General features: G+C 39.3%; 1 protein-coding gene across 7 annotated transcripts in view; it reads left to right on the top strand.

The window, feature by feature from the left end:
- TRIP12 (thyroid hormone receptor interactor 12) overlaps positions 1-20,085 on the top strand; it is a 124,697-nt gene that overhangs the window by 89,889 nt on the left and 14,723 nt on the right. For 5 of the 7 annotated variants that reach the window (XM_090054336.1, XM_090054338.1, XM_090054333.1 and 2 more), the window contains 18 exons: positions 358-475; positions 633-789; positions 1,779-1,932; positions 3,048-3,276; positions 4,021-4,139; positions 4,703-4,910; positions 6,772-6,872; positions 7,141-7,315; positions 7,901-8,042; positions 9,283-9,474; positions 10,336-10,487; positions 13,647-13,819; positions 14,385-14,458; positions 14,535-14,734; positions 15,582-15,709; positions 15,993-16,144; positions 17,758-17,900; positions 19,782-19,938. In XM_090054336.1, coding sequence (XP_089910462.1) covers positions 358-475; positions 633-789; positions 1,779-1,932; positions 3,048-3,276; positions 4,021-4,139; positions 4,703-4,910; positions 6,772-6,872; positions 7,141-7,315; positions 7,901-8,042; positions 9,283-9,474; positions 10,336-10,487; positions 13,647-13,819; positions 14,385-14,458; positions 14,535-14,734; positions 15,582-15,709; positions 15,993-16,144; positions 17,758-17,900; positions 19,782-19,938 — 2,774 coding nt within the window. The remainder of the gene's footprint in view (positions 1-357; positions 476-632; positions 790-1,778; positions 1,933-3,047; positions 3,277-4,020; positions 4,140-4,702; positions 4,911-6,771; positions 6,873-7,140; positions 7,316-7,900; positions 8,043-9,282; positions 9,475-10,335; positions 10,488-13,646; positions 13,820-14,384; positions 14,459-14,534; positions 14,735-15,581; positions 15,710-15,992; positions 16,145-17,757; positions 17,901-19,781; positions 19,939-20,085) is intronic. The other 2 variants (XM_090054339.1, XM_090054337.1) reach the window with 1 other exon arrangement.

Below are 20,085 nucleotides of genomic sequence, written 5' to 3'. Positions count from 1 at the left end.
TCTGTATTCTTAATTTGAAACAGTTTATGCTGATTTTTCATTGTCAGACTTCCTTTTGTCACTTCCATCAGCCTTTTAATTTTTGCCTCGCTGTTCCAGCTGATGTTCCTTGCTCTCTCCCTCTCAGGTTAGGAGAAAATTAAATGAACTCCAACCCAAATTAATTTTTGTTTTAAAATGTATTTTTTTTAAAGTGACACTTAAAAGCCATCACTCTTAAATGTTTTATAAACCTTTCCTTTAAACTTAGATTGTAAACTCCCAAAAGCTGGGATTGTCTGTGCAGTATAATGTATAGTATGGTGGAGCCTTTGTTTTGATACTGGGTAATACCATAATATAACTACTCTCATAAAGATATTGCAGAAACACTTCACTTCCTTCTCTGTGGAGCCTCAAATGGGAGTTGTCAGGAACAAATTGACCTTGTTCCTCGAAGTCCTCAAGAACTTTATGAGCTTACTTCTCTTATCTGGTAAGTTGTTGGGTTTTTTTTTTAATGCAGTGTTAGGTTTCAGTTATTGTTGCATACCAGTTTAATATTCTATGGAAATGAGGGCTACTAGTCTTCAGAATACAGTTCTGTTGGCGCACAGCTTTTACCAACATGTTGATTTTGATATTCTTTTCAGTGAACTGATGCCTTGCCTGCCTAAGGAAGGAATTTTTGCTGTTGATACTATGCTAAAGAAAGGAAATGCACAAAACACAGATGGTGCAATATGGCAATGGCGAGATGACAGGGGTCTTTGGCATCCTTATAACAGGATTGATAGCCGGATAATTGAGGTAGTAGTTCAGCATGTGGTCTAAATGCATGTGCATTTGTGCAGGTGTTTGAGTGCTTTACTTCTGACTATATATCCTAAACTCTGCATAGGCTAATTCAAGTACTATTTATTTTTTTCTCAGTGTGAGACAAGGCTCTATAAGAAGGTATTCTTAATATTACATTGATTATTTACTTTTCTGTATTTCTTCCAAATTGGGTGAACTGTTGAATACCAAGTTAGGCAGAAGGCAGGGCAGGGTGACACTTTTAAACTAACTTCTTAGATAAGAGCTAGTAATGAGGTAGTCTAAAGTGCTGCCATGCCCTAGCTGCTTTCTGAGTGCAGATGAACATAGCTGACTAACTTTCAAATACCAATGTAGTTATCTGTATTGTATTATGTGTTCATTAGTCTTGTTTTTTTTCATACCAATGGGTTGTCTCCATTTGGGAATAACTTAATCTTGCTATCCACAGAGCAGTCAGTATACTCTTTTTATGTTTTGTTTTTGTTTTGTTTTTTTTAAGTGTGGCTTTTATTCTTTATATACACAAGGGGGAGGTGAGCAGTTGTTCTTTTGGGATTCTGAGGCCATTTTAATTTTGTTGATTAAACTCACATTCTACTGTTTGTTGTTTGAAGTGAGCAGGTAGAATGAGTAAAAATTTTGTTTTTCAATTAAAACGGCCTTTACTGCAAAGAAGTTTCAGAAAGCCAGAAAACTGACTGCCATAAAAAATAATTGGCACAAGTCAGGATCATGTCTAGTATTTACACGATTCGGTAATTTGATTAAACTGGCATTTTTAACTGTTGTTCTTAACAAAACCATTTATCTAATTACTTTCCTACCTGCCATCCCTGTGCCCCATTTCCATTCTGGGACATGGAGTTCTGTTTAATAATGCTGAGCAGTAAAAAGTAATCTTTACAGAACCTTTTTTCATAGATTTAAGGTCAGAAGGGACCTTAGTAGATCATCATTTTTATTCTTGTGTTTCTCAGGCAGCTCATCAGGTTGGCGAGGATGAGATAAGTCTGTCTACATTAGGGCGTGTTTATACTATTGACTTCAATTCTATGCAGCAAATCAATGAGGACACTGGAACAGCACGTGCCATTCAGCGAAAACCGAACCCCTTAGCCAATACTAACACTAGTAAGTACTATCTTTTGAATCCTACTGGCATCTGTGGTTGCCACTTGTTGTGCTATAGCACAGTATGTTACTAGCTGTTAGTTTGGGACTTGACTGCTACTATCACATGAATTAAGCTTGCATTAAGACAGTTGAGTTTTACTTACTGACTTGTACTTTGGCATATTAATTCTTCAAACTACTGGCTGTTGTGTATTAGCTGGTATATTGGAGAGTGGAATGAAGGGTTGCATTCAAGTATCTGTCTGAAGTATGGTGTGAGCTGCCCAAGTAGTCATGGCGTTGGACAGGTGCTGCTGAACGTGTTGGGTCAGGTATACCACCATCTCCTTACCACCTCCTCCTCTGGCTGCAGGGGGTCAGCAGAAGATCCACCGATCTGGACCCTGGCCTTCCTAGGCAACTAGCCTGAGGCTTGCCCCTGGAATTGCAGGCTTTTCCCCAGCCATATGCTTCCTGCCCAGGGTCTGTAACTGGTAATTTAATCAGTAATAAATGAAAGAAATGAGATTACACTTAGTTTGTGCCTGCTGTCTGGGGTTCCTGCCATCCACTCTGGTGGGTCTGGTGCTTCCAGCAGCCCAGACCTGGGCACAGGCTGGTGGCAGCACTCCTGCTGAGGCTAAGGGAAGACTGCCCAGGGATCATGCCATCCTCTCATCCCTCCAGGTGGCGGCCTGGTTCTCCACCAGAGAGGCCCCCTGTGCAGCTGTTCCTGGCTGCTCTTAACCCCCCACACCTGCAGAGGTGAGCCCTTCTGCCCTGTCAGGTGGCCAGGCTTCCAATTGCTCACAACCGGGGACCCTTCCATAGTGACAGGGACAGGCCCCATTACATATGGACAAATTCCTTCAGTTGTGTTCGATGAAGATGATGACTTCCTTTAAATCTCTAAATTATTTTCCTTTTTATTCCTTTACTTAAGGAAAAAACCACAAACAAAACAAAACTCAAGAAATATGGTGATTTAAAAATCAATATCTTGCAAGACTAAATAACAATTAACTTATTTTGCTATCAACTCCAGAGCAAAGCTCAGTAGTTCATGAGAGAAAATTAGACAAATTCAGTGTGAAAATGAAGCAACTCAAGCATCCAAATATGATTTATTATAGGTGGACATTCAGAATTAAAGAAGGATGATGCTCGAGCGCAGCTAATGAAAGAGGATCCAGAGTTGGCAAAATCCTTTATTAAAACATTATTTGGTGTTCTTTATGAAGTGTATAGCTCTTCAGCTGGACCTGCTGTTAGACATAAGTGCCTTAGAGCAATTCTTAGGATAATTTATTTTGCTGATGCTGAACTTCTGAAGGATGTATTGAAAAACCATGCAGTTTCAAGGTGAGTTGTTAATGAAACTGTTTTAAACTCTTTGATTCTTCCAAAAACTTGTTTGTGAGCTCATCTTACATTTCAAAAGTGCTCAAATGAGAACCAGGCAGTTCTTTTGGCTTTCAGTGAGAGCTGCAGGTGCTCAGCAGTTCTTTAAATAAAGCTTTGAGTTAAGTGTGGCAATATAGTGCATCCAACTGAAGCGTAGCTTTAAATATAGAAGTCAAAAGTAGCTATAGATGTTTACTAGTTACATTGACGGTTATAATCATATGGTGACATTGGAGATCTAATTGCTAAAACTAAATATTGAGAACTTGTCTTACATTGCATGATGCCTAAGGACCCTTCTGACATGTGCAGACTTAGTTTGAGATGGCACAACACAACCCTAATTTGGTACGCTAGTGTAAATGTTTAGGGGCTCAAACCAATCTGGTAAATGAGCGGGAGGTATACCGAATGGAAAGCTCTTTATGGAAACTTTCTGGCCGCAACTTTCCTTTTACAGTGAAAACATCTTCCAACTCATTCTGACCCAGGTTAACACATGTCATAGGGGAATTAAATGCCACTTGTTTCCAGCTATTCTTTCCTCAGATTTTCTTAACCTGTGTTGGAAAACAAAAAATAATGCTGGAGTTTGGCATTTAAATTCAGCTGTATGTCCTAGATGAGCTTTCTTCATAAATAAAGTTTTATAAAGCCTAGAGAAATCTTAACAAATTCTAATACAAAAATTATCTGTTTTAGTCATATTGCCTCCATGTTGTCAAGCCAAGACCTTAAGATAGTAGTTGGAGCCCTTCAGATGGCTGAGATCTTAATGCAGAAATTACCTGACATTTTTAGTGTTTACTTCAGAAGAGAAGGTAATCCTGCATTTTTGTTGTTTTATAGTATTTTTTTTTTAGGGTTATTCTGAGGCAGTGAACAACATTGTACTATACAAACTGGTAAGGGGAAATTCATGAAGGCTGTTAATGTCATGACTGGGAAGCAGAACCCGAAGTGTTTTCAGGAGGAGTAATTGCTGTTTTTAACTCTTTCCTAAAACTACATTCATATCGGTCTGCTTCAACAGACCTGAAGCAGACTTTTATTTTTAGGTTTTCCTGTGCATAATGGCTGAAATTTATATTGACCATGATTTAATTCTGCCAGGTAATGGCATTTTGGCAGCAAATGCACATTTAAGTTACTGATTGTTCTCTGTCACTTACGTTATTTTCTGTCAGTGACTTTCTTTTTAATATCACTAATAGCCCATTTTACTGCTCTCTAGTAAAAGCTAAGGGTTGCTTTCAGAGTATTGTTGTATGTTGTGTGTCTGGGGGTCAGGTGGATGGGAGAGGTTGGAGGACCACATTTAGAACAGAAATGCTACTAAACAGCTTTGAAGACTATCAAAACTGCTTTGCTTAATTTTGTGAAGGGGTGATGCACCAAGTGAAGAATCTAGCAGAGTCTGAGACTTTGTTGACAAGTCCACCAAAAGCATGCACTAATGGATCAGGAACTCTGGGTACCACTACCACAATAAGCACTGGAACAGCTACTGCTGCCAGTAATGCAGCTGCAGACTTGGGCTCTCCCAGCTTACAACACAGCAGAGAAGATTCTCTGGACCTGAGTCCACAGGGGTGAGTATTCCATGTGTTCAGTTTGTACAGATTTTGACCATTCAGCTGTCATTGACTTTGGGCAATATTTTTTTGGTTCATATCTTTTCATAACTGTATTTGGGGGAGGTGTTAAGCAAACATTTGGGCACAGGCTGCTTTCCCTCAAATCTATGCTGAAAAACTGGTCTAAAAACCTTTCCCAGCTATACCATTGGGCAAAAAAAAAATCAACAAACATTCCTTATTTGCATGTTTCCTGAATAGTCGCAGGTACAAAATCACTCCAACCCTACAGTTGACTTCACTGGTAGTTATGATCAGAAGTGGTATCAGGCTGAAAGAGATTACTGTCTTTATGAGCCTCATACAAGGTGCAGTAGGGCCACCTTGAATACTTGTTTTTCTATTGCCAGTAGTTTGACAAACATAATTTTAGGTTGTGGATTTAGTTCTTGATGCCACTTTTGATCTGAAACGTAGTAAGACTATGTGTACACATTATACCAAGAACTGTTTCTATTTTGATGTTGTAGCAGTTGTACTGCTTTTGAGCTTTAGCCCCTTAAAGAAATAGCCAAATATCAATTTCAGCACTGTGGTATATTTCATTAAGTGCAGTTTGTGAAATATGATTAGCAGGGATCTGGGTTTTCTGCTTGCCACAGAAAAATGCAGATTTTATCCTTTAAAGGAGAAAAATGCAGGAAACTGTAGGTTGCCTTTTACAGGCTGGCAGAGTTCCAGCCTGCAAGGGGCTGCTTGGGGTTGGAGGGAGCAGGAGGAGGCTGATTGGACTCAGAGGGCTCCGTGTCCGTGTGTGTGTGAGCATGGGTGGGGGCATTAGGCAGTACGTTACAGGGTGGGGAGATAGCCATGGCTCACACCTAGCCCTCCCTAGTGAGGGAGGGAATGAGGCAGGTTTGGCAGCTGGGACTGGAGATACTGCCCAGCTGGGACGGTATACAGGATGCAGGGCCAGGGTGGGAATGCAGGGCTTGGCTGGGGAGTGGGACAGAGCCATGGGCAGCTCATCTTGGGGGAGAAGGGGTTGGCGGGGGAGCCAGCTCTCTGCCACTGCGCACAGTCCCAGGGGAGGGGTTGGGCACCGTGGGCAATGTTGGGGGGGGTAAAGGGGGGGCACATGCCCCCCCACCCCAAATGTGTGACCACAGCAGGGCATGGGGCTACAGACTGGCACCAGGCTGCCTCCATGACCCAGATGGCGGGACCCTGTGCAGGAGGGTAGAACAGGGTGGCAAGACTTCTTGCTGCTGCTGTTACCATTGCCAGGACCCCTGTGCCAGCTGTGCAATGGAGTAATGCTGCGCTGCCAGTAGCACAAGAAGTAACAGATCAGGGTGGAGGAGTGGGGCCATGCTGCTCTCATCTCCTGCAGCTGCTGGCTGCCATATGTAGTGCCTTTTTTATGGTGATTTTGAGGTAGGGATTAGGCTTCTGAAAACTCTACGTTCTCTAAAAGTCTCTAACAGTTGGTGAAACCTGTGAATCTTTAATAGCAATAGATAGTAATTTACTATTTTCTATGATATTATTTGTCTGAAATCGGGGTATGCTAACAGTTTTAAATACATTGGCTTGTGAAAAACAGTAATATGCTATGGATTTCACTACTTATGTAAAGAAACTGTAAGTTTAAGTCTTGGTTCCACTAAATATAAAAGAGCGGTGTTGGATGCAAGGAGGTCAGTAGAAAGATTTCATTTAATAATAGGAAATGTTAATACTTAACTGAGCAAGTGTTAGCTGCTTTCCTCTAATACAAAGATATCTCTCTTACTTTTATTTATTTATTTTAAGTACATTTTGGAAAACTAAAGGCGCTAAAATCTAAGTAAATGTGTTTTAACCGTTTTTGTAGGCGACTAAGTGATGTTCTAAAGAGGAAACGACTGCCAAAACGCGGACCCCGAAGGCCAAAGTATTCGCCCCCAAGAGATGATGACAAGGTAGACAATCAAGGTAAATTCAAAGTTTTTTTTGTTGTTTTTCTTGAGTTTTTTTAAATGTGACAATTAATTACTCCATGGTGGTTACATGATGATATAGATGATCCTTCTTAAAACAAAGCAACTTCAAAAGGTTTCATCCCTTACCAACTTCACTGTATACTAATATACTTCTAACATTACTTGTAACATTTTATGGTATTAGATTCTAGGGTAACTTTTCAGTATGTGTTTAACTTTTTTCTTGTTCAATCCTTTCCCTCCCCCTGCCACCGCCTCAGCTAAAAGCCCTACAACTACTCAGTCTCCTAAATCTTCCTTCTTGGCAAGCTTGAATCCTAAAACATGGGGAAGATTAAGCACACAGTCCAATAGTAACAACATTGAACCAGCACGCACAGCAGGAGTCAGTGGTCTTGCAAGGGCTGCTTCAAAGGACACCATATCCAATAACAGGTATAAAAAATACTGTTCAGTTCTATGAAGTTTTAAATATTCTTTATGCACAAATTATGAATCAAACTGGTTTTTAAGCAGTGTTACTTGACTCTTCCATTGTGGAATTTAAACCCTGAGTTTAACTACTGTCACATTCTTTCTGAACATGCTGGAAGTAACTGGAGGAGTCCAGGGTCAGCGGGGAGAGGAATGCCAGAAAGGCAGAAGGCAGAGGGGGAGAAAAAGAAATATAGTGAACAGAGTTTAAACAAACATTAAAGGAAAATAGGTTGGAAAGAAAGGTAATGTAGAGGATCTAGACCTGGGAAGAGAGGGAGGAAAGAAAAGCAGTAGTGAACAAGTAAAACCTGTGTATGAGTGGGGAAGCTTTCAGACTCCCAGTAGTTTGCGGATAGATCAAAGTGGCATCACTAGCAAAATCGCCCAAATGGCAATCCCCTATATCCACGTATTTCTTACATAAGTAGACTTTTGCATATAGAAACTTAAAAGGCTTGTTCTGTTGTCAAACAAGTATACATAGTGTGCGCATGTTATAAATGGTTTGAATGTATCAACTTACTCTTATGTACTTTTCTGTAGAGAGAAAATTAAGGGTTGGATTAAGGAACAAGCCCATAAATTTGTGGAACGTTATTTTAGCTCTGAGAACATGGATGGAAGCAATCCTGCACTAAATGTATTACAGAGACTTTGCACTGCAACTGAACAACTCAACCTCCAGGTGATAAATAGCAACTTTGGTATTGAGTGGGGTTGGAGATGATGAAACTTGCTTTTTATGAAAGAGATTGCTGTGCTCATTCTTTAGGTAGTGGTGTGTTTGGGATATTGTTCCTACTGTCTTAGGGTCACTGACATCAAAGGAGCTTTGGAATTTTGAATAATATATTAATTAAATTTTATTGCAAAACTTCTATCAATTTTTTTTTCCAGAATTTACAAAGGCTTTAAGGTTTCTTTTATGGAATACTAAAATCTTACTTTTTCTCTGGCCCTTGGCACATGTTCATTTGATGGCTTGATAGGATATGATCCCTGATCCCAACAATCATGTCTCCTACCATGTCACGTATGCATGGCAGGAAGTGAGATTTTTGGGATTGGAGATCAGATTCCAGTTGTGCCCTTGCTGCTTGCCAGTGTAGGAGGAGCTTGGGATCATTATTCTGGGCTCCCCCTTCACCAGCACAAGTCTGAAACCTGGGTGTGTGCTGCCCCCTCCCCCCCCTGGTGTGGGGCCAACGATCAGCTGATTTTTTTCATCCCAGGCCCCAGAACAGCCCCAGGTCCATGGAAGATTTGGCGCTGTCCCAGTAAACTTTGAGGCAAATGCATGTCGGCTAAATCTGGGATCCACTCAGAAATCAGAATCTAGCTTCGGAACAGAACTGTGAATATCTTGTATTGCTTTGTTTTGAGATGGGGAGGAGGAATAAAAGGAGTATTACTTTACTTTCCAACAAGAACCTCTGGTACTTTAACTCATTTGGTCAATTGACAATACCTTCTTCAACTTGGAACATGATTTATAGCATGGCGTACGTAGGTAGGGTGCAAGCTCCAAAATAGGAAACCTTTAATTTTGTTGGTTGGTTGGTATGGGGTTGTTTTGTGAGATTAAGTACAAAAAGCACAGTGCTGATGTGTGTTTTATAGAGAGAAGAACCTCAAATTAAAAAAAAAAAAAAAAAAAAAAAAAAGGCTGCAGTGTTCCCTTAAAATTGATTGAGTTAAAGAATATTTAAGTAGCACCTAAGGCTTCTGTAATTCAAGAGGTGTCTTTTTTTCCCCTTTCTCAGATTGTTCATTGAGAGCAACTTACAGGTTGTCAGTTACTGTTCTCCCTTCCCCTATTTTTGTAATAATTTTATAATCTTTAAAATACCTTAAAATACTAATTCTGGCTTTTGCTGTGGAAGTATTGAAATGTGGACCCTTACTTTCATACATCTTCCTTTCAGGTGGATGGTGGAACTGAGTGCCTTGTAGAAATCCGTAGCATAGTCTCAGAGTCTGATGTCTCCTCATTTGAAATCCAGCATAGTGGGTTTGTGAAACAACTCCTGCTTTACTTGACATCTAAAAGTGAGAAAGATGCTGTAAGCAGAGAGATCAGATTAAAAAGGTTCCTTCATGTGTTCTTTTCTTCTCCAGTAAGTTTTTTCACTGTATTTTGATTTTTTTGTTCTTGAGCAGTAAATATCTCCTTTATAACTGAGGGGTACAATAGCTACCCCACCTTCAGAGAGATGTTCATTCAGTTGTTTAAGCTGTGATAAAACACAATCTAAAAGGACAAAACACGGCATGTGAGAAATCATGTGGATTGATCTCTGGTGCAGATGCTTATGGGGAGAATTCATGCCCATTATGTGGGAGACTTTCCAAATTGGCCAGTTGGCTCTGGGGATGCAAATTGACCTTCAAAAGAGACCCATTGGAACTGTGCAGAGGGGAACAGCTCAGTTCTTTTGTGTGTGCTAACCCCTATATGAATACTGTAAGCAAATATGCAGGAAAAAATGTAAAAACGAGGACAGGTGGCTAATTTTAAGGTTTCTATTTGATTCTAGATGACTAGAAATATGTTTTCTACAGCACGTCTGTAAAACTTTGCTTATTACCACAATCTCAAGGCATTACATTTGTAAACATTTTTTCCTAGTGTGGGATTTTAGCACATAGTTTGGTATTTGTACAAAGACGAATCCAGAAAGTGTTAATGCTCTTTTTAAGCAATTATTTATGTATGTTAGATGAGGCAATATAGAAATCTCATTTGCTAAAAATCTACTAAATAACAAGCATGACGGTGCATATACTGTTCTTGTCATGTAGCAAAAAGAATTTGTTAGGACAAAGTAAGTAACTGATGTAATATTAATACTGTGGTGTTATTTGCTTGGCTTAACTGCTTCAGAGAGTACAATTGGATTAAGAGTGAAAGGTGACATATTTTATTTTTCATTAAAGCATTTAGGAAATGAAAGTTAATGGCCTAACTTAAATTTCAGCTTCCTGGAGAAGAACCCCTTGGAAGATTAGAGCCATTAGAAAATGCACCTTTGTTGGCATTAGTGCACAAAATGAACAACTGCCTCAGTCAGATGGAGCAGTTTCCAGTCAAAGTGCATGATTTCCCAAGTGGAAATGGAACAGGGAGCAGGTAAGCATTAATGCTCAGGTAACCCCTTTTTTGCTGGGAGCCTGTTTTTCTAGCACCACCTCCAATTTTGGTTGTTTTAGGAGCTGAGGGAGAATTGTCCCCTTTTTGTTTGGGAGACTATTGTGCAGCTAACATTTTGTATTCAGCAAATAGTTTCAAGTTTACTTTAGTTATTTTGAGTGATCACTTAAAATCTCTTCTTCTGTGTTTCTAATTTGGCATACTCACCTTTTGATTTGGCCTTAGACCTAAGCTGAAAATTGTCCCACACCCATGTTCCATAAAATCTTGTAAAAAGTGCTGCATAATATTATCATAATGAGATGTGCAAACACCTACAAATGATTAACAAGATAAACCCAAAGATTTTAAATTGGAATCTATAATGTAAAAAACCTTCTAACCTGTTGTTGTCTTTGAGTTCTTTGCTATGGAAGAATTCCTCCTATTGTTTTTTCCATAGTGAAAAATGTGAATGAAAGCTAAGAGCTGGCATTTTCCAAGGAATGCCACAAGTCTAATGTGTTTTGAGAATCACTATCCAACACAATGTTGTAGAAAAATGCACTCTTATTGCTACTTACCCTGACTGATTGATTGATTAATTTTTTTAATTTTTTTTTTTCCTGGGTATTGATGCAGTTGGGTGACAGTTGCTTGTTATTTAAAAGCTACTTAAACATGTTTGTAGAAAGGTTGTTTCAAAATCACTATAGGTGTTCCGCTTGATTTTACTAAGACTTAAAATTTGTGTACAAGTCTAAGCTACATCCTTTCTGTAATTATGGGATATGCGGCATGTTTCTAATTTGCAGTGATAAATCATATAAACTTTAAAGGTAAGTTTGGGAGCAACTTGTAAATCACCTGGGATGTAAGCCACTTGAGTGTCTTGAGAAATAACAATGGTTTATATGAAATAACATGGAAAAATGTGTTGATTAACTGAAAGTATGTTTCAGTCAGTTCAGTTTCTGGTAACTTTTAGCATTAACCACTTCACATACTATTTATCAACAAGAAGTATATTCAGATGAATTGTAACTCAAACTAACAGATACCAAGGTACTTGCCCTTTTAGATAGAGATGGGAAGAAGTGGTAGGTGGTTCTTTGACATAATTGGGTCCTGATTCATTATTAAGTTAATGAAATAATACAAATTTTAAAAATAATTTAAAAGTTATTTTACTCTCCAGTTTGAATACTGACATCAACACAAGTTAAATGTTTATGCAGAAAAGTGAATATTCAAAGTTTGTATTTAAATGTCACAAATTTTAATCTATTAGTTGCAAAGGAGAAAATGGTGACTGCTTCTGAATTGCATGCAAATACTGTGCAGTTCAGAAATTTCTTAAAACCTTTTTTTTAGTGCATGTAACTTGATTAAGCAGTCAACACAATAAAAAACTTTGTTTTATAGAGCAAAAGCTTTAACATACAGCATTTAGCTAGGATTTATATTCCAAGTATGTTGGAGCTGTTTCTTCATTGTTATACTTTTCCAATCCTGAGTAACATCTGAGCAAAAGAGGCAGAAACTGACTTTTTTCCACTAGAGTTTGGAGATGGGAGTGGCACCAGTCAGGAGGTCTAATTTTTCAAACCACACTATTTGTAGAAAAGTAAGCTGTGACTGCATAAATACAGAGAAATGAAAAGCAGAGCATGTATAAAGACTAAAGTGGAGATCAGTACACACAAGTGATGGCAAACAAATATAAAAACAAAGTCAAAACTTAAGGATAAATGGAATAGAAAAAGGAAAATTATGGTACAATATAAGAGTAACAATGGATGTGGGGTAGGGGTACATCAAAATTTCAATGAGACTTGAAACTGATTTGAAGACCAGCATCCTGCCTGCTACCTGTTGGAGGGGGCAGCTGCTGCAGTGGAGCACTGTGTGGAGCATGGCTTCCCCTCCTCCGTGGACAGTGTGGCCAGAGCATATCCTGTGGGCAGGTGGATGCAGGCTGCTTGCTGTGGGCTCGGGTTCCCTGGCCAGCTACCCTCCTCCTGGGGCATTGACGGTCCAGTGGGCAAGACCCAGCGTGGCAGAGCAGGGCAGGGAAGCTTAGTTCTGCCACTGTGAACCAAGCTTCGCCATGGCGAGGCCCACTTTGTAACACCACTCTTGCTGCTGCCGACTTGTACATCCCGCTGCTGCCAGGTGGACAAGGAGCACCTTGCCATAGCAGCACTTGGCTCGTGGTGGCATCACCAAGCTTCCCCACCAGGTCTCGCTCTGCCCTCCCATGCCAGGTCCCACCCACTAGGCCCTGGGGTGTGGGGGGGCACCATGATGGGGAGCCTGAGCCCACAGCGGGCAGCCCGCCCCCACCTCACACAAATTTGGTGGGCCTGTGCCCCCCCGGCCTCCCTGAGAGTGTGTGCAGCAGCGGGAAACCCTCACTGCCCCGATTTTAGCCACCTGTGGCTCTGTTCCACTTCCTGCCTGGACCCTACAGCCATGCATTCTGGTTGTGGGTTGCAAGCATCGCCCAGGCTGGGCACTAGCTCCAGCCCTGCCCAACTTGTTCTCTCCATCACTCACTATGAGGGCCTCAATACCTCCCTGACTTACCTGCAGGAGCTGCTCTCCAGGCTGCCTGGTGGTACATGTACATATACATGGTATCCCCTGCCTGACTGCCCTCCTCGTGCTCCTCCCAGCCCCTTGCAAGCTGCCAGTCTTCCAGCCTGCAAGGGGAAACCAACAATTTCCTGCATTTTTCTCCTTTAATGGAGGAAATCCAGGTTTTTCTCCTTAAAATGAGGAAATCCATGTTTTACTGCATCTTTCTATGGCAAACAGAAAACTGAGATCCCTGATGATGGGCAACTAAAACTGCATTCAGTTTAGGTGCCTTGTGGCTTTACTTTTTTTTTTCTTCTTTTAGTAAATGAACTCTCTGAAATCCTGACAATTTTTATATAGGTCCATAATCTGGAATTCAGTTTTGGTGTTAAGCAGTCAAGCTCAATAATCTGAAACGATCTACACTTAAGGTTCACAGTTCTCCATATTTTTAAAAACAGACATTTCTCAAATATTTCTATGTAAATGAGACTCTATATGTTTTGTATAATATGTTACTAATGCAAATAAGAGAATAGAATAACTGTAGCAACTTTATTCACAAATTATCTTGAGTTTTTCTCTCAACAGAGGATCCCAAGCTTTAAAATTTTTCAACACACATCAGTTAAAATGCCAGCTGCAGAGACATCCAGATTGTGCTAATGTGAAACAATGGAAAGGTGGACCTGTGAAGATAGATCCCCTGGCTTTGGTACAGGCCATTGAAAGATACCTTGTTGTTAGAGGTATTTACATTGTGATGATTTTTGTTTTTGGTTTGGTTTTGGTTTTTTGTTTTTTGTTTTTTGTTTTTTTTTACTCTTGTGCAGTGCCATGCATGTTGATGGTTCCCAGTATTTTTACCTAATCTAAAACAAATAAAGTCTGTAGAGTCAGCCTCTGTCTAATGTGATTTCTGAAAGTGTCATGTCAGGGCAGGAGATGGAACAAGCAGGCAGTTACTTTTTTTACTCTTCATTTTATAGCTGTCTAGATTTCTTCCTCCTAGCAGCAAGAATCTTATCTCTCTACTAGATATCTCCTTGTTGCATGCAGGTTACACTTTTCTAATCTCTGGATCATCATGCAGACTGCGAGTTTATTTTTTGTGTGCACTTTCAGTGCTGGAGCCATAGTCAGATGACTCTGAAACTTATCCCCTAACAATTAGATATCTGTATTGGAGAGAGATTCATTCTTGAATGTATAAATTGTTTGGAAGAGTAGTTTGGGGTTATCATGTACATGATTGAAGGTGTAATGTATTACTAAAATAAAGTGCAAATAAGGATATTCAACCTGTTTTGTTAGGATATGGAAGAGTAAGAGAGGATGATGAGGATAGTGATGATGATGGATCAGATGAAGAAATAGATGAATCTCTGGTAAGTTGCTATTCTTGCTATGGAGTGTATGACTAAGCTAATGAATCATTTACAAAATCTGTTTTGCTTTATTTAGGCTGCTCAGTTCTTAAATTCAGGGAATGTGAGACACCGACTGCAGTTTTACATTGGCGATCATTTGCTGCCATATAATATGACTGTATATCAAGCAGTTAGACAATATAGTTTACAGGCTGAGGAGGAGAGAGAGTCTACAGATGATGAAAGCAACCCATTAGGAAGAGCTGGAATTTGGACAAAGACGCACACCATTTGGTAAGTTGGCCAAAGGGAACAAGGAAGAATCTCTCTTAGAAGTACTGCTTGGATAATTAAGAGACTGAGAAATCTGTTTTTAGGATCCAAAACTGTTAAACTGTCTGTAAATAAATATCTTAACCGAATGGTTTACCTGGTGAGAAACTTGATTTTTAATTTTTTTTTCAGTGGTTTGCGTAGGAAGGGAGTGTTAACTGATTCTAATCAGCACAGCAGAGAATTCCAGCTCATAGGAAGGAAGTTGATATACTGCTTTGGAAATTTTTAAAGTGATGCTTACCTCAAATGGATGAAGTTGTATTAAAGAATTTACTATTTTCTAATTGCAGACTATTACAAACACTAGAGTGTCTGAAATTAGCAAATATTAATTTGGTATCACTAAAAGAAATCCTGAGGTTTTTTGATTTGTAGACCTTCTCTAATCATGCAATGCATTAAGTATTGGTTGTACTGTTTCTACAGTTGTAGTTCTCTCCCCATATACTGCACTTAAAACATTTGTTAGTCATTGTCTTTAGCAGGCCCACACAGTATAGTATAGTGTGCCACACTATGAAACTGATATTAAAGAACAAAAATAATTTTTACATTGATTATTACTTCTGCCTCATCACTCTTCCAATACATGAAGCTGGTGACTTCCTCAGTATGGTCCAGGTTCCTTTTTAGCGCAAAAAAAAAAAAAAAAAAAGTATGGGCCAAAATCAAATGAATTGTTAATTTTTTTTGTCATTTTAAATAAAATGCTGGCACCCTAATTGAGAGCTGCCACTTGCTTTTGGTTTCACAGTTTTTAGTGACCCAAAATCACATTTTATTTTAAATGCTTCACAATTTTTAGGTACAAACCAGTGCGAGAGGATGAAGATGGTAACAAGGACTGTGTTGGGGGTAAAAGAGGAAGGGCACAAACTGCTCCCACAAAAACTTCTCCTAGAAACTCAAAAAAGCATGATGAGTTGTGGCACGGTAAGCACTTGTCGCATGGGCAGGGCTCACCTGTGAAAATTCCAGTGGGGAAAGGGTGATCCAATGCTTTAAAGAAAGATTTTTCTTATATTGTATGCAGTGGTTTCCATGTTAGTTACTCTTGTGTCTTAGAAGAATTTTAAATTTGAGTAACTGGTCTAAAAAAACCCAGCAGAGTATAAGTATGGACTGCTGATTTTTTCATTGATTTGATTTTTGTTTGGCTAAGCAGATCTGTTTGACAGCAGAAATTTGCGCCTTTTTTTTTTTTTCTCCCTGCTAGATGGTGTGTGCCCTTCAGTATTAAATCCTTTGGAAGTTTACCTCATATCTATACCACCAGAAAACATAACATTTGAAGATCCTTCATTAGATGTTATCCTCCTCTTGAGAGTTTTACATGCTATCAGTCGATATTGGTATTATTTGTATGATGTGAGTAAAACATTTTATTTAACTCAATATTTTCTCCAACAGGTGGCTATTGTCAGAGACCTATATTTTTGAGGCAATACACAGAATGGTCAAATTTTTGTTTTACTATATGGCCTAAACATTGAACCATTACAAAAGAGGATAGGATGGAGTTTTGTTACCTAAGAATGCATCTCATTTGAACCAATATAACTGTTCCCCTGTGTGCTTCTTTACCCCTGGAGTAGAACTACGATTCTGTAACTTGAAATGTGAATGAAAGGTTTATAGTCAAAGCAATTTAGTGTGAACACTCTGGCTAACAAGTTTTATATTGGATCAACTGTAAATGCTATAGTGTTTAAAGTGTCCTAACTGTTGGTGTTTCCACTCCTTTGTATCTAAAATCAAAGCATTAATAGGAGTTGGATGCTCCGAATCTCTATAGTTGCACATCTATTTGAAAATCTAGATTCACATTGCTTATTAAGCAACACTTTTTAAAATTATGTACATTTTAAACAGTAGTGTTGGAGTCATGCTGTAACCATAATGGTCTGAGAAGTAAGCAAGAGGCAAGAATTTTTGTGGATGATTTTATAGCTTATTAGACCCAACTGCATGGTTGGGATAAAGTTAGTTCAAATGCAAGGGAATCTTCGTTGGGTCACCTGATAAAGACCTGATGTCTTGTATTTGAGCATTTGATCCCAACCATGCTCCAACTGATCCAACCATTGATCCAACAAACTATAAATCACCCACAAAAATCCTTGCCTGTAGTGCAGGGGTTGTCAGTTGGGGGTACCTAAGGATACTTTGAAAGGTCCCAGGGGGTACTTGGGGGCAGGTGGGGATGGAGCACTGCTGCCTCAAAGGAGCAGGGCCAGGTCAGGGCGAGAGCAGTGGCGACCTCCTGTGGGCAGCACAGGTGCTGCTTGGCACCCCACCACTTGCTGTCCAGTTGCTTACACCCCTTTCCCCCCCCAGCTTGCTCGCCATCTGGCCATGCACCACCTCCCCCAATCCCAGGGGTACACTTATTAAAAAGAGGGCTGCCAGAGATACACTTAGTAAAAAAGGTTGAAAACTCCTGCTCCTGGTATATTTAAATGGTTACCTTTTAAGTATAGAAAATGTTTGCTGAATTCTATATGACTAATTATGTACTGATCACTATGTGTGGTGGGAAAAACTGCATTCAGGAATACCTCTATTGGCCCTTCTCGCCATAAAATGATGGGATACAAGAGGTGTATTGCCTTTCCCCTTTTGCCCCTTATATTTATCCTCTGGTAAAGTTGCTGAACTCTTGTTGCTCAAGGATGTTCTGCAGATTACTTAAGCTCCTGCAGTGTATCATTTTCATCAAATTTTGTAAAATTCCTTCTTCCCTCAAACCTCCTCAAAAATCACTCTTTGAAAGAGACAAAGGAAGTGGTTAGTAGGTCCTTTGGATAGCATGTTGATCAGCCTTGGTCAAACCAACCACAATGAAAAAAAATCTCAGACTGGTAAAGCATTTGTATAATGAAAAGAAAATTAGGAAGACCTAGTATTATTACTTCCAATACCTCTCTAAAAAGACACATTGTGTTTATGGGTGTGTTTGACTTTTGTATTTAACATCACAGAATGCAATCTGTAAGGAGATTATTCCGACCTCAGAATTTATCAACAGTAAACTGACAGCAAAAGCAAACAGACAGCTTCAGGATCCATTGGTAATCATGACGGGAAACATACCAACTTGGCTGACAGAGCTTGGAAAAACCTGGTATGAAAACATTTGCTTTTTGCAGCCTGTTAAAGTTTGAGTTTGAACGGTAAAAATGCAGACCAACTTATTAAAGTATAACCTACTTTATTTTAGATTAAATACCATTTCTGATTTCCTTAATACACAGGTATAGTAGTTATGTTAAATGATTTGTGGCAGAGTCCTAAAATAAAAGATATTGCATAACTCTTAAATTAGTACTTAAAAATATTTAGATTGATTCCAATTTGGAATGATAAGGGTCATTATCCAGATTTGAGGTTACTACCCAGACTCCATGTTTTTTCAAAGATTCAGCACTGTGGTTGACAAAACTTTAAATGCATGTATTTTTGGCTTAAAATGTGATTTAGTGAAATTAAATTTATGAAACTAAATAGGTAAATGATAAAATCATTAAACTGATGTTAAAGCTTGGAAATGTTTAATGCTGGAGTTTCAGAGTTAAAAATGTAATATATTGTATCTGAGTAACATACTGATTTGAAATTAGGAAACTTGGTAATCCTTAAAGCAATACAAATAATTGAATTATGCCTATGTTAACAACTGGGAGATTTTAAAACGGTATTATGCCTGAGGGGAAAAAAGTAACTAAAGCAACTTTCCCTGAGTATAACTGGTAGTTAAAAACTGAAAATGTATACTGACTTGTAACTGTGTTTTTATTTTGGCCTTTTTTCCAAATGAGTGCATTACAGCCTCCATATTTCAGTTTGAGAACTATTCATGTCAAATGCAACATATAATTAATGTGTATGTGTGTGCATATATGTATAGTCCAGGTCATGAAATTCACATTGTAAATGAATGAGGCAGGGTGAATTAAATGCACCCTTACAGCTAATTTAATGCATTCTTATTTCAGTAGTACTCTTGAAATTCTAGAAGATATGTGGTGTCTTCTGAATAAATATCTTTTGCAGACCTATGGATTTTTAAAAACCTTTCTGAAAAATCATGAGGATAGAGAAGAGTACAAATGGGGTATCAGTAAAGTGACTTCTTCAAACTTTTAACATCCAGAGCCACAAGCTATGAGCACTTTAAATCTGATCCAAAAGTAGGAAAGGCTGGAAGAATATTGACACTAACTGGGTGCATCTACACATGCAATTAATGTGAAGGGATAAACTCCAGAGCTGTTTTGAACTGGAGTACACTGCTCCCAAGTGCAGCATCTACATGTGCCTCCAGTACAGTAGCAATTTGAGGCAGAGCAGCTCTAAGCTGGCAGCAAGCTTGGGGAAGGGGTGGGGGGTCAGCCCCATGTGGCAGTGTCATATGGCAGAGGGGCTGGCTGGGGGGGTGAGTGTGCAAAAGTGTGGAGTCTTGTGGCTAGGCAGCAGGCAGCCCCCACGTTTCAGCACCCTTATGCCCCAGCCAGCTCCATCACTGCCTACACCTGCATTTCAGTGCAGTTGCTTACTCCAGTACTTAGTATAACCACCAATTATTGTCCCCAACAGCATCTTACAGCAGAGTTAATTTACTGTGCCCTAATACAGGTGCACATTACTGTGACACTTTACCGCACAGCTAATTAGTCTACTCTGTAGTAACGAGCATGTGTAGATGCACCCACTGTGCAGAATCATATTTTGAAATACCAGGGGTATTTTTAGTTTAAATTTTGCACCGAATTGTCTGGATTTCTAATTACTGGTTTTTCAACTATGTCTACCTCTGTGAAGTTCTTACCACAGTTTTAGCTAGAGTCCAGTTATTTCATAGTTTGGGAAGTTCTTATTTTATACTGGGGGAAAAATAACTTCCAGTGTGCATTAGTATGTTAATCCTACAGTTTGGGGCATAAGTAACTCCCTATTCAATCTTCTTAAACTCGGACCATAAGCTAACTCTTCCAATTCTTTACAGCCCATTTTTCTTTCCATTCGACACTCGGCAAATGCTGTTTTATGTAACTGCTTTTGATCGTGATCGAGCCATGCAGAGATTACTAGACACTAATCCAGAAATCAATCAGTCAGATTCTCAGGATAGCAGAGTAGCACCACGACTGGACAGGAAAAAAGTAAGTACCAATATTCATGTTACAAATGAGTAGCTAGTTCTTTCCATAATGATCATTCTTCCACCTGAAGTAAAAATTATTTTTAAAGCCATTTGGCTCAAACTGACCCCACCTCAATACTGTGAGCATGTGCATAAGGAGAAGTCT

Source organism: Crocodylus siamensis, chromosome 6 (genome assembly GCF_052110815.1).
Source record: "Crocodylus siamensis isolate JL-2025a chromosome 6, ASM5211081v1, whole genome shotgun sequence".
NCBI lineage: Eukaryota > Metazoa > Chordata > Crocodylia > Crocodylidae > Crocodylus > Crocodylus siamensis.
Note: the sequence above shows the minus strand (reverse complement) of the source record. Positions and strands in the feature narration are given on the sequence as shown.